The sequence below is a fragment of the Ictidomys tridecemlineatus genome, chromosome 3, assembly GCF_052094955.1.
Source record: "Ictidomys tridecemlineatus isolate mIctTri1 chromosome 3, mIctTri1.hap1, whole genome shotgun sequence".
Lineage (NCBI taxonomy): Eukaryota > Metazoa > Chordata > Mammalia > Rodentia > Sciuridae > Ictidomys > Ictidomys tridecemlineatus.
The window spans coordinates 169,437,953-169,452,930 of record NC_135479.1 but is presented as its reverse complement, the minus strand read 5'-3'; the positions used below and the strand labels follow the sequence as shown (position 1 = coordinate 169,452,930).

General features: G+C 34.5%; 1 protein-coding gene across 5 annotated transcripts in view; it reads left to right on the top strand.

The window, feature by feature from the left end:
• Window positions 1-495: 495 nt before the first annotated feature.
• Epha6 (EPH receptor A6) overlaps window positions 496-14,978 on the top strand; it is a 792,729-nt gene continuing 778,246 nt past the window's right edge. For 4 of the 5 annotated variants that reach the window (XM_078044415.1, XM_040270502.2, XM_005336763.4 and 1 more), the window contains exon 1: window positions 496-2,091. In XM_078044415.1, the coding sequence (XP_077900541.1) occupies window positions 1,710-2,091 (382 nt within the window). In that variant the 5' untranslated portion in view covers window positions 496-1,709. The remainder of the gene's footprint in view (window positions 2,092-14,978) is intronic. The other variant, XM_021734213.3, reaches the window with a different exon arrangement.

Below are 14,978 nucleotides of genomic sequence, written 5' to 3'. Positions count from 1 at the left end.
GGAGGGTGCTTTTATCTCAAAAATTCTCTAAGCGTCAAATGCTGACCTTTGCTACTTAATCATCTGCTTTCCAGAATTCTGCCACCGTGCCATTTCCCTCCAGTACGCTCTGCCCAGTTGAAAAATATCATCTACCCTTTATAATAATCGCTACTTTCTCTTTTCAGTTCACTTTTTTCCCCCATTGCCATCAACGTTGCTTCAAAACAATTCTGATGAATTTTGAGGCGAGTTTTTCCACCTTACTCCACTGTGATAGCCCATATACCCTTTAAAAAAATAAACTGAAGATAATAATAATAATAACAAAATAAAAAAATTCCCACACCAGAGTTATGGTTTCCATGACGCGTCCTTAACAAACTCGTTAAGTTTAGCTTGAAAGCATTCCTCCTTTCTTCTTTGCCTGTTTAGCCACTTCCACCACCTAGCAGTGGAGGAATTTTTGTTGTCGACTGACTCCCTCTAGCGCCGAACTGTCAGTATCCGAGTCGCTGCTGTCAGGCTAGGGAGCGCCAGGCTTGGCCAAGCTCAGCAGAGCTCTAGCTCCAGCTCTGCCCTCCGTGCCACCTCGGCCTCGGGGCGAGAGCTTGGGGACCCAAGACGCCAAGATCTCTCCCCTCAAATAGCCGCATAGCTCCGGCCCCCGGAGGTCCCACCAAGTAGCCTGCGCCTCGGCTAGGAGCTACTCGAACCCTAGGAGACAGCAGGGGCAGAGGGGGCGTTTTGCGTGGGGAAAGCCATACGCCAGCCGCTCTTTGGGCACCACGGTGGACGTCGCCTTTGAAAGGCTCAGAGCTCACAGTCCGACGCTGCCAAGTCGCGGGAGCTCAAGGACCCCGGAATCCCAGCGCAAAGGCTGAGACAATGCTGGTGACCTCCAACGCGAAGTCACCGCCACACGGCGACGCGCCGACCTCCGCGAGCCCTGGTGCCAAGCTCTCTCCCGTTTCCAGCCAGATGTGACTCCCTCTGCTGCTTCCTCCCTCTTTTGGCTTTCCAAGGACTACAAGCCAAAAGCCTGCCACAAAGCTTAGTCGATCGCCCTAGTGGACAAGTTTGGGCCGCTACTGGTGTCGCCAAGCACTGCCCGGGACCGGTAGCGCTAACCCACTACACGCACCCCCTCCAGCGGCGATAATGTGGAGAAGTAAGGGGAAGGCAATATCGCGAACCGAGTAGTCATAAAACGGTCTGCGCTGCTGTCGCGAAATGGGTGGTTAAGTGCTTGGGGGACTAAGCGCGCGGCCTCTGAGATGCTCAGAAAACTGCTGCCACGACCCGGGCGCGGTGCAGATGCGGCCGAGGTGGAAGCGTCTGTGCTGCGAACCTCTGTCGACGCCACTCAAACAAGGGGCTGAGGGCTCAGTCCGCAGCTCGCCCGGACCACTCGCGGCTGCTTGGAGCCGCCTCTTTCTCCAGGTTCTCCCGCACTGGCGAGAGGAAAGTTCTCGCTGCCCCCGCACCTCTTCACAGCTGCGCAGCCTCCCTTACTTTGGTCTCTGCAAGTGCCCACTTTAGTCCCGAGAGGCGCTCTGGCCGCCCGAACTGCCCCTAGCACCTGGTGGTCCCTCCCTTCATCCCCGCGGTGAGGCGCCCTCCCCCGCCCCTCGCTCCCCTCCCCCAAACCACAGCCCTAGCTCGCTCCTGCGCGCGCGCTCTCCGGGGCCCAAGTGAATAGTCCTCGCGCGAGCGGGACACAGTGGTGGATGCAATTCCCCTCGCCTCCAGCCGCCAGGAGCTCCCCGGCGCCGCAGGCAGTGTCCTCCTCCGAAGCAGCTGCACTCGCACCTGGGCAGCCTGGACCCTCGTGCCCTGCTCCCGGGGTCTCACGCGGGGGGCGCCCCGGGACACCCCCTGCGGGCCGGGTGGAGGTGGAGGAGGAGGAGGAGGAAGAAGACGTGGACCAAGACCCCCACCCTATCCTGAACACCTGGTTGAGCTGCTACCACTTCTTTTTAAGGGAAAAAAAAGAGCCCGGGAAAACCATGGGGGGCTGCGAAGTCCAGGAATTTCTTTTGCAATTTGGTTTCTTCTTGCCACTGCTGACAGCTTGGCCAGGCGACTGCAGTCACGTCTCCAACAACCAAGGTAAGGGACGGGGTGGAGGAGCAAGAGGGGACGCCAGGAGGAAGGTGCTTTGAGGACTAAGGCAGGTGGCCTTCTGCAGGTAACTTCGTCCTGGGGTCAGTTTCTCTGGGTTTGCCACACGAGGGGGGTCAAGGATTTTCCTTCACCGGAGCGTCCTTTCTATGCCGCCTAGGGCTGGTGGCCCCAGGAGCTGTGAGCCTTTCTGATTCCAGATTTCTTTAAACAGATGCGTGAGCATCAGCAGCACGTGGGTCCCTTTGCTGGCGTCTGTGGGACTGCTCCTGGCTGCGCAGTCTCCACCGGAGGTCAGGCTCCGCAGCACAGACTTAATGGGGACTTCTGACTCTTGGTTGTCGCTCAAAACAGGGTAATGTGTGGATTCTCCTACATGCCTACTTGAAAGGCAGCTTGCTTGCTCCCGCTGTACCTAGTGACTAATTGTCAGCCTTTTACCCCCACCCCCACCCCAGTCACTCAGTGTTGCCCTCACCTAGCCTTAGCCCCAGAACCCTGTTCAAATCTCCTCCTGGAGCAGATGGAAACAGATTTGTGGTGGGGTCTCTATTTTTTGCAAGCAGGGAGTAGATAAGCGTGAAGTGTGAATTTCCAAGTTTTGAATATCCTATTCATAACGTCAAGTTTCTGTCAGATATTTCATAGGAATTTGTTTGGGTGGATACAGAGACAAAGTAAAGGTGAATAGTATGTACAAGACGGTGTAAATGAGCATTTTCTTTCCTTCTATTTAAACAATCTTTATAAAATACATTTCCTTGGATTTCTGAATATTTAAAGGTCTATAATAATATCATATGCATATTGTAAATTCCTTTAGACTAGGTATCCAACAACCATAAAAGTTTTCCATCATGTACCTGGCTGGATGCTCTCACTGGCACTGTGATGACCACCAATATGTCACCTCTCCTAAAGACTTCAACTGTAAAACAACTGTGGACAATTGTAACTGCAATTTAACAGATGAGACATATGTGTGTGTAAGGGTCTGCAAATAATTTGCAGATATAAAAATGGAGGTCAGAGGAATCGAGAGTGTGTACTTTTGTGTAAAGGGAAAAAGATTAAGACAGAAGGCAAGTAAAACAATGAAGCCTTACTTTTGTCATAAACATATATGAACAATATACTTTATTTAGAAATAAAATAATCACTTGGAATCAATACTCAGTTCTCATTTACATAGTTGGTGCTTTGCCATGTTTTCCTATTTATTATTTTTTATCTGACAGAATGTAATCAAAAATTCATATGTGAACTTGGAACCCTAATAACTTTCATGACTTTGAAGATATGTCACATAATAAGTGACACCATAGTGCCATACTCTCCTATGATGGGGTATAATTTCACGCCACATCACTCATTTGTTTTCAAGGACTATTGGTATTAAATACCAAAGGAGCATTTATTTTACCTCTGTGAAATTAGAAGATTGTTAAAACTAACATATAATTATTTACTTGACCATTTTTATTAGGAGAGAGAACAATTTTTAAATTAATTTTTTATTTTAATTAATTATACATGATAGTAGTATGCACTTATATACATTGATATATCATACTTAGATGATATATAATTTCTCATTTTTCTGAGTATACATATTGTAGAATCATATTGGTCATACAGTTACATATATACATAAAGTAATAATGTCTGTTTCATTCTACTATCTTTCTAATCCCCACATCCCCTGCCTTCCCCTCCTTTCACTTCTTTTTACCTAACCTTAGGTAAAGTTATTCTTTCTTTTTCTTTTTCTTTCTTTTTTTTTTTGCCTTTATACATGTACTTTGGGGTTTTTTTTGTTGTTGTTATTGTTGTTGTTTGAATTACAATTCATAATAATAACTGGGAAGTAAAACATTATACTTTATGTTAGTATCTCTGGAGGCTAAAGAGATGTACACTTTGAGAATTAAGTTTACCACAAGTTTTTAATAGTTAGTCCTGTGTAAGAATTTTCCTAAATAGATTTTTTAAAAAATTTTATTTAGTACCCATGATACATTAGCAACCACCCTAGTACTTGGGTTTACTAACATAAATAAAACAGGTGTGTATGAATTTTCACACCCATTTTACAAAAATGTATCATGTTAAAGTATAACCTTTCAGATAGTTACATTAAATTTAAAAGCCTAGTAATGGTAACCTTTTGCAATAGTTTTAATTTGCTTAGCTATTTTAATGACTTCTCCATACCATTTAACAATGTTTCACCTAAAATAAATACCAAACATGTAATTCATTTTTTAGCTGAACTTAATGTTGGAAAATTAGTATTTCCCAGTCTTTTTTTATCAGATAAATAGGATCATTAAAGAGTGTCTACTAAAGCTCTTAATTTGAATTTATATTCATATGTTAAAAATACGGGTTATTCATAAGAATATATGTGGGCAAAATAGTATCTACTGGTTAAGTTAGGGAAAATTTAGGATAATTCTTCAAAAAAAATTATATAGAGAAGTTATGATGCAGATTTTTTCATCATCACAAATGGTTGTTTATGCTCTGTAGAACCTAAACTTATAGTGGTTAGAAATTTGCCTGATAATAATTTTAGATAATGTTTAGATACTGAAATGACCACAAATAACACAAATGGTTCATAGATACCAACCTTGTAAATGTTAAACTTGTGAACTTTTTAGGCATATTTTCTTAATTTGTAGTGTCATTAGATAAATCAAAGCATTAGCCTTTGTACATCAAAACCATAGAACAATACATAATTATTGTAAATATGCAGTATGGAAAGACTAATGTAAAATATGTTTATTTTCTTATACACATAAAAATATCAATAAAATAATTAATATTTGTTTATTTTGAGAAGAGGCTGTTCATATCCCTAGTAATTTTCATTAACACTTTTGAAACTTGTTATTTTATAGAGGGTAAAATTTCACTTTTATGTAACTTTCCTTCTTGATAAAGGACTTTCACAAAGTAAAAATTTTAACTGTGTATTTTTTCAAGCAAATTATATAAAAATCCTACCTGACAGGAAAGAATGGATTCATTTCCATTCCTGGTTTTCCATACATAGGCAGGGTCAAATAATGACAAGGCCTAACAAATGTAAACTACTACATTATTTACTTGATAAGTAAATAAATTAGTGACTTGGCTCTAGAAAGGACTGATCTTATCTTTTAACTAACTGTAAAGTTTTCTACTATTAAGTTTGACTGTATTACCCAGACCTCCTTGATTCAATGAGAAAGTATTTGAATAAATGAAAACATGCTTTCTATTCAAATCCCTCTTATTCCATTGATTTCTCCTATATTTAAAGTCACAACATTAATTCAGTGTTTTAATTTTTTATCTAAAAATCTGACTTTATCTTCTCTAGATGATAACCTTTTGTTTCTGTAATGGTGAATATCAAAGTCTTGCTTCATGTATAAGTTAACCATCTATGTCAATTACAATGGTTAGTAGCCACTAGGGGTCCATTTATTCAAAGATTATTTCACTTTGCAAAGAATATTTTATTGCCTAAATGAGTTGATATGCCTCTCAGGGTGTGGCTAGTGTTTATACAAATAGTCAGTTACATACACAAATAATTCATTAAGTCAAAGTAGGATTTGGGTACATGAATCTAGTACTTATTTTATTACTGCTATTGTTTGAATTCATTTTCCCCCCAGATGATTCAGTGACAAACAAAATAACTACAGTTGTAATGTAATCAATTAGTTTTATTGAATTTATTGACTTAGATGAATTGTGACTGCAAAAGCAACTAAATAATGTGTAAATAAAAGTTAACATATCTAAGCAAAAAAAAATCTGCTTAACAAAGTTCATGGCTTAAAATTAGTTGACTAACTATAAACAGTGTTGAAAACTGTAAGATTGAATATTCTTATATTTCTATAAATGTAGAATTAAGGAAAAATTTTAAGAACATTTGAACTTTAAATACTAATAATACTTTTTAAACTCTTGAATATTTAAAATTTTTTATTGATATATAAATATCAATGCAACCAAGAATGTCATTTTATTATACATTTAAAGTTAAAATGTCGTTGTATGGTCATTATGATTAGTATCCTGAAAGATTAAACATCATTTTTATGCAGATTCAGCAATGACCATCTAAATGTTGGTTGTTCTGGGTTTGAAATGAGATTATATCTAAAATAGTTTGCTTGCACAAAAAAATTATACAGTGTTCATTAAAGATCTGTGTTTCAAACCAGAAATAACTTAAAAGAACATAATAGAAACTGCACATACATCAAGCACTTTTAAATTTTTAAGGAAGAAAAAATGTTTTTATTGTACAAGAGAAGTAAACGGTTAACTATTTTTTTTTTTTTTACTTTTGGGTTACTGTCATTACAAAATAAATATTAGAAAAATAATGGAGTAGAAAGTATTTTGTTTTTACTAATCACTGCTAGTATAAACTTTTTTAAATATAAAAGACATTATAGTTTTTTATATACCAAACTATTTCTCTGTCACACAATCTCAATATCACTTTCTTTTCTCCATCCTCCTCCTGCCTTATATACACCTATGATTCTCTTAAAACTATGTTTCAGTTGTCACCATGAAAGATTAGATTCTGCTTCACACAATAGAGCTAGAAGTCTTGTTATTATACCCTGGCTCAACACTTCTTGGTAGTATAAACATGGTGGAGATCAATATATATAGCTAAATAATCAAAATAGGTTGACTATCCAATGTACATTGTCAACCATGTTATCAAACCATACTTACATAGGGGTTAAATTGCTTATGTATCTCGTGTTCTTTTAAACTCATGATATTTATATACCTCATCACTAAAAAATTGAAAACATTAATTTTTATTTTATTGAATATTGTTCCCTAGAATCTAAAATTTAGATCATGGAGAAACGTTATGGGACAGACAGGTGTGTTTTATATCCTCATGAAGCTTGGTAAGTAAATAAAACAATAAAGGTTGTAGAAATTCTATGGCAGAACCAACAAAAGTGCTGAGATAGAAAATAACAAGAAAGACATACTGTGTAAAACAGGACAGTTAGGTCTGTGTGTACATGGGGGTGACATTTAAGCCTCATTCTCAGGGAAGAGAAAGAATTAATTAAGCAGAGCAGGAAAAAGTGCATTAAAAGTGGATGGCATTGCCACAACAATGGCCTTGAAGAGAAATAAGCTTAATGTATTTGAAAAATCAAGTCCAGTGTAACTGGAATTTACTGGGCAAGCAAGAAATGAGATTTGAAAGATGGTTAATAACCCAGATTCCATAGAGTAGAAAAAGAGCACTGGTTAAGGAGTAAACCTTTTTAAATTATACCAGGTGAGGGCTGGGGATGTGGCTCAAGCGGTAGCGCGCTCGCCTGGCATGCGTGTGGCCTGGGCTCGATCCTCAGCACCACATACAAACAACGATGTTGTGTCCGCCAATAACTAAAAAAAAAGTAAATATTAAAAATTCTCTCTCTCTCTCCATTACTCTCTCTTTAAAAAAATTAAATTAAATTAAAAAAAATTATACCAGGTGAAAGATGAAGTGATTGGGAGATTTTTAACCAAATGAGTAAAATAAGCCATTTCACTAATATTAAGAGTATTGTAGCAAGTAAGCAAAGACATAACTGAAAGCTGGCAAGAGCAGAATTAGGAGCCCATCAGAGTTGTTCAGAGAGTTGTTAATGGTGGCCTGTCCTAGAGCTGTGGTAGTAAAACTGAAGAGCAGGCAGGTAAGCCTGAGATATATTTTGGAGCTAGCATGTATGAGATGATCTTGTCCCTAGAGAGAAATAAATCTGGATATTCAGCATTCTTACCATTTTCTTTTCAAGGAGCCCAAATAAATGCTCCATTACCTGCCTTTAAAATGAAGTTTACTATATAATTGTTGATATTTGACCAGATAAGAGGAATGGGGTAGAACAAACTACATATCAAGGATGTAATGTCCATTTCCTACTTTATTCAGCCCAAGCTGATTGTCATTTAAAACATAACCTTAATAGTACAAATTTGCTATGTCCAACCATTATGCATAATGTACATTCATCTTGGATCAACAAGTACAATTTGTTGATGCTTTTCGGACTTCACAGCTTTCCATATACAGTTATTTTTGTCAGAGTGGATGTTGGTATAATTAGGGACACTTTCACAAGGCAATGTAATGATCCATCTTGTTTTTTCTAATAAGAGTGATAGTTGAGGGTTTACAAATGTACCAGATTTGTTCATCTCTGTTTTGATCAATTTGCTATTATTGTAAACAAAAATTCAAATATTGGATATAAAACAGATGTGTTTTCAGATATTTTTCCATTTATCTTCTCTCTGCATTTTTTTAAATGAAAAGAAACAAATAGATGTTCAGAAAGCTTAGGAAACCGAAAGAATGAAATTGAAGGATACACGGTATTTCTGGTGGTAGGAATGAGGGGAAAAGCTTTTAGACTTCAAACTAAACAATAGAAATTTCATGCAATTAAAATTTTTCCTGAGAAGTTATTTACTCATTATTTTAAGTTGACTTTTATAATATCATATGAATATAACTATTAAATATATAGAAGCATAAAATTCCTCACTTAACACTCACATATAGTTAGTATATATTACAAAATTAATTATTTGGAGATATTTCATTTAAACATTTCTTAATATTTTAAAAGATTTATTAAAATTTAGTAAACTTCACATTTTACTTTAATGTTTCAGATGATCTGGAAAAATTTAATAATCTCTTTCAATCATATGGCTATTTATGAAATATGCAATTTCAGTTTTCACTGACAAATATGTTAAAAGTAAGTGAAAATATTCATTTTTAAAAACATTGATTGAAGTTCTGCTATATGGTGGCTGGTGTACTTGGTAGAGGCTCAAGGAGAACTTTCCCACATAGAACATAAGACCCAGTGTAGCATTTCCAGTATGTTTTTTTTTTTTGTCCCCCTGAAAATCAAATTTTTAATTAGGTAGAAAATCTTTAAAAACATATTTGCTATGTGATAATACAGACTGATATGGACTAATAACCGAGCCTCATGGTGTAGAATGTTTGTGTACCATTTATTTGAAAGAATCTATAATTTTATTGCATTTTTCTCAAAGTTAAAAAATTAAATATTATGGGTTGGGTTGTGGCTCAGGGGCAGAGCACTTTCCTTGCACATGTGAGGCACTGAGTTCATCCTCAGCACCACATAAAAATAAATAAACAAAATAAAGATATTGTGTCCATAGGAACTATAAAATTTAAAAAGAAAGAAAATAAATATTAGGCAACATGCTAGCTACTGAAGGCTACAATGATGATTATCTCATGCAGTCTTCACTAGTGTCTTAGTCTGTTCTGTTATTGTTATGAATCTTTTATCAATACTTATTTTTTGTAAGGTGAAGAGTTTTACAGTAAATGAGATTGGAAGAAAAGGGAGCAAAAAAATATGCAGTGTTTGCTTTATTTTAAAATTGCTTTATAAGAAACTTGTTAACTGTATGTATGGATAGGTAGATTTTTGTTTAATTATATGAATATAAAATATACAAGTATACATTTTACAAATATATGTACCAAAAATAAATATTTCATGCAGTAATGACTTTTCGTAGGCTGACAAGTAAAATGAAATTTTGTTGAAGGCAAATTAGACTGGCCTATTCTGGTGTGTTTATTTAAAGGGGGTTAATTATTAAAAACTTGAATTCATGTTGAAGATGCAAGTTTCCAATTTCAGATACCAGTGAGCATATGTTGTAACTGAACTTTGTAGCAAGAATTGGGATGAAAGTATGTGCTGTCAACCCATATCCTCAAAAATATATTCATCTGCATTCCCAGGTACTGCAGAGGCCTCTGGCTATTGGCCTGTTTGGTGAACTGTACTTAGTGGATATAATTGTAAATCTTTATTTTTCTTCCTATTTCACTTAAAAATTTCATGTGTAGAATTCATATTTTTTGATCATAGGAGAGATGAGATAATATGGCCTTAGAAAATGGATGTTAGGAGGTAGAATTGTTATTTTACTCTTGCAGTTTTGGTAATTTTGTGGATTTCTGGATCTGATAAAAGTAAGCATTAAATGTAAATACTTATAATTTATTTATTATGTTAATTTACTAATGATATAGTAGTGGGGTAATTATGTGTTTGATAGGTGACTATACTATACAGTGATAATTGTATTTTGTGGTACATGAATATTGCAAAGAGACACAAATTCTTATTAAGTAGGGCATAGCATCTAGAATAAGAAAAATCATTTGCTTTTAATATTAAAAATTCCCATCATTTTTAAAAAAAATAGCATATAGAAATTTACCTACTTAGTTAATTATACTTTAAGCAAGATCATAAAGAAAAATATTTTGAACTAGGAAATAAAGAGATATTGTGTTAATATGCATTCCGAGTAAGAATGATCTTAGAATAACTAAAATGATTATGTCTACATTTGAGTTGAACTATGTCTTAATGGCACTTTAATTTTTACTTTTAAAGTGAGACGTTTTTTAATAGTGATATGATAATTTAATATTGGTAAAGGTAATTGAAATTAAATGTTTGGCAAATTTAACTATAGAGTTCAATAAATACATTATTTTAAGAATTAATATCTCACATAATTGAAGTAGATTTTTAAATATAACACCGTAGCTAAGTAGCAGTAAACATACCAAAAATCAAAGAAAAATAAAGATAAGAAAAAAGCTAAATGGGGACACTATTTTTAAAATGAGACTGTTGGTTAAGAATTTTCCCTGGAGATACATACTGAATAAAATAGTCTGCTCTAGGTCCTTTGATCTCTGCAAGTATAGAAGTGTATATTGATAACAAACTTTATTAAAACACCATTTTATCCAATATTGAAAATTTTTTGTTTCACTGTCTCTTTCTTGGGTTAAAGTATACTTAAATAATATTTGTCTTGGGGCTGAGGCTGTGGCTCAGTGGTAGAGTGCTTGCCTGGCATGTTTGAGGCACTGGGTTCAATTCTCAACACTGCATATAAATAAATAAAGAGTCTATCAACAGCTAAAAAATATTTTAAAAAATATTGTGAATGCATGTGAAAACATTCAGTAGTTTCTATAAAGTGTAATGACAAATAACTGAGCCAACTGTTATATTCCATTGCACAGTATCATAAGAGAATTGTATTAATTTCTAAAATAAAATGAAAATCTTTGTATTAATCCACTTATTAGTCATTGGTATAATGCCTTAACAAAAACAAAGATTTAAGAATCTAGAATACTTTATTGAGAGAAATTCACTATTATGTTGACCCTTTTATATGCTTACTTTAATGAAGGAACCCAGTTGGTAAGATTTTCTCATTTTTATCTAAAACCCAGAAAACCTTGGGAATTATATATGATGGTGTAGCATATTGCTTAACATGACTTGGCTTCAAAACAAGTAAAATCTAACATACTCAATTTTATGACTATTTTTATAATACTATATGAAACAGTACATGTAGTATAATACCTTATGGTCTTATAGTTTTGTACTATAATGACTTTAATTTAAAAATTAGAGAAAATGTGGTTCACACAGTTTATTAAAATAACACTTTGTTAGTATTTTTTAGTAAAAATTACACATATAATAACCTTTATAATCTTCATGAGTTTATTACAAGGAATCTACTTATGGATGTATTGCCTTTTAGATTTTTCAAGAATCCCATTAACTGGAAATATGGAATTAAATTTTAAGGATTTATTTTAAAATATTAGAATTCCAAAGTTTTAGTAGCATTATTAAGACTAAATTCTTTTTATAAAATGCTACAAAATCTTAAATCAAATAAAATTTTTAACATACTTCAGTTATAAGTTTCTCAAATAATTCTTCATTGCAGCATATGAACAAACTTTGAGTTTTTATTTGTTCATTTTACCTTTTGTTGCTCAGCTATAAATATGTCAGCTTAATCTCTATAATTTCTATACTTTGTTAGAATTTCCAGACTGATTCAACAATAATTATATATTCATTCAATTTTAAAATAAAACGTGTTGGCACTACATTTCTCCACTGTGCTGGACACAAGGAGACTACAGCCCCTAAGTTCTGAGCTTTAAAGTTTGAGCTAATGCAGCTATTTATATTTCAGTGAATAGTTACAACTTTAGTTTATATATCAACATGTATGTATTTTGCTGCTCTGTGGATTTGAACTGATATTTAAACAGATGAAAAGTACTGTTCTCAATGAGCTAGGAATTAGTACATGGAGACATTGAGAATAAATATCCACTTAATGTATTGGTCATGTCCATAAATTGGACATGGCTTTGTGTAATTACTGAAAATAAGATCTGCCCCCACTGCAAGGATAGTGTTATAAAATTGAAGAGAAATGCCTGAACTCAAAATACTAACAAAATAGCAAAGATAAAATGAAGTAAAGTAATATAAATTTCAGAAACAAGTAAGACTCTTACATTAAACCTAGGAAATGAGAATGAGTCTTATGTTTATGAGGATTTATTGATGTGGATATCTGAAAATAATAAGAGAATTAAGATGACTAACTCCTCTGGAGACCTCAGTCTTAAATAACCTTGAAATGATTTTTCTGTATTTAAAGCTTAATACTTATTCTGCATTTAAAGATGAAAGATAAATATAAAAAATTAATGTCTTTGAACATAGAACATTTAATTGTGAGGTATTTTTTGTTGATTATTGCTTTATCTTACTCTTTAAAAATATATGTGATGGGGCCACCTTTAAAAGTAGAAAATCACAAAATTAAATTTTAATAGATTGTATGTGGTCCAGTCTATTGGTTATTTTATATTTAGATGAACAATATCTATGAGCTTTACATTAAATACAATTTGAAATGTTCCTGAAAATTGTTACTTGCTATCCCCTATCATATTATATTTTTATTTTAGCCTAATTTTATATTTCTTAACTGTATGAAATCTTGTTTTTACCAGTGTTTCAGAACTTGGAAATTACTGGCTTTACTTAATATTTGTCTTTAGAAATTATTTAAATTACTCTTTGATAGGTTGGCTATGTTATATTTCAGAAATGTGCCTTTAATAGCACATGGAAGTAGAAAATGCTGCCAAAACTTGGTATTTTTAAACAGAAAAACTAATAGCAGATTACCCATGATTAACTGTTGACATTTCGATTTGTACATTTAGAATGTCAAAAAGTACTGAGAACTATCAATCTTGTTTCAAAATTATAATATTACTCCTATTTTCAAACTCAACCTTTTATGGCCTTTCCCATTTCTCCTAAAAACAAGGATATGGTTTTTCTGAAACAACTGAAATAATCATACATTTTTTGATAAACCTGATATAACTTAAATAGTTACCTGAAAAAAAATTATGGATCTGCTGATACAACTAATGGATTACTGATCACTCTGCCTGAATGTGTTTGCAGGCAGGCTGATTGGGCTTACTCTTGTCCACCTGGGTATAGATAGGTTCATTCTTATTACAACACCTTAGTATAGGCATTATTTCTAAATTATGGAACTAAATAGTTGTATTATAAAATTGAATTGATATTTTTTCCCTTTAATCATTACCTAATTCCTGGAATATGGCTATTTATTGCTCTGTCATAAAATTATTATTTCACTTCTCCACTGTAGCATAAATCGCAAATGTTTAAAGTATTTTATCATAGTACATTATTTACTTAGCCTGTCAGAATCTGACTTATAACTAGATTTTACTGAATTGAAGATATTTTCAGAGTTTTTTAATTTTTAAATTTTTTGTAGTTGAAGATGGACAGCATGCCTTTATTTATTTTATGTGGTGCTAAGGATTGAATGTGCCTCACATATGATAGGCAATAACTCTGATACTGAACTACAGGCCCAGCCCCTATTTTTAGAGTTTTGATACTTTAAATCCTTATTATTTTTATATATACCCTATCCCATTCTCTAAAAGCACTGACAGCTTAGTTAGAAGGTCTCTTGATGCAATACTGGAATCCAGGGGACCTAAATGGTACCTATAAAACTAAGGGAAACAAACCCCCATTTTTCCCTTAATACTTTTTTCAGTGTTGTATTTATTGTCCTAGTCTGAGATTACCCTACTTTTACAGTTGCTCTCAGCTTCTGATGGAAAACATGAATGTGTTCGAGTCCAGTGCAAACGTAGAAAATATTTGATATGAATTTGCTCTTTTTATATTTGTTAGTTCATAAATTGTAATGATTATTTTTTCTTTTATTATGTTAAATTCTTTTTTTCTTTTTTTTTATTGGTTGTTCAAAACATTATAAAGCTCATGACATATCCTCTTTCATACATTTGATTCAAGTGGGTTATGAACTCCCATTTTTACCCCAAATACAAATTGCAGGATCATATCGGTTATACATCCACAATTTTACATAATGCCATATTAGTAACTGTTGTATTCTGCTACCTTTCCTATCCCCTACTATCCCCCCTCCCCTTCCCTCCCTTCTTCCCTCTCTACCTCATCTGCTGTTGTTCAATTCTCTCCCTTGTTTTTTCCCCCCCTTTCCCCTCACAACCTCTTATATGTAATTTTGTGTAACATTGAGGGCCTCGTTCCATTTCCATACAATTTCCCTTCTCTCTCCCTTTCCCTCCCACCACTCGTCTCTGTTTAATGATAATCTTTTCCTCATGCTAGTTACATATTTAACATTCATTCCAAACAGTCTTTCAATTATTTTATTATTGCTTGGATCTCAAGTTTCTTTACTCAGCGTTTTTTTCTCATGTGATACTTGCCCCTGAAGTCTCATCCACACATTGATCAATAGGTAACTGGCAGGCAAAACTCCCATTTACAATCACTGTAAAAGTATTTTGTGTACTAATAATA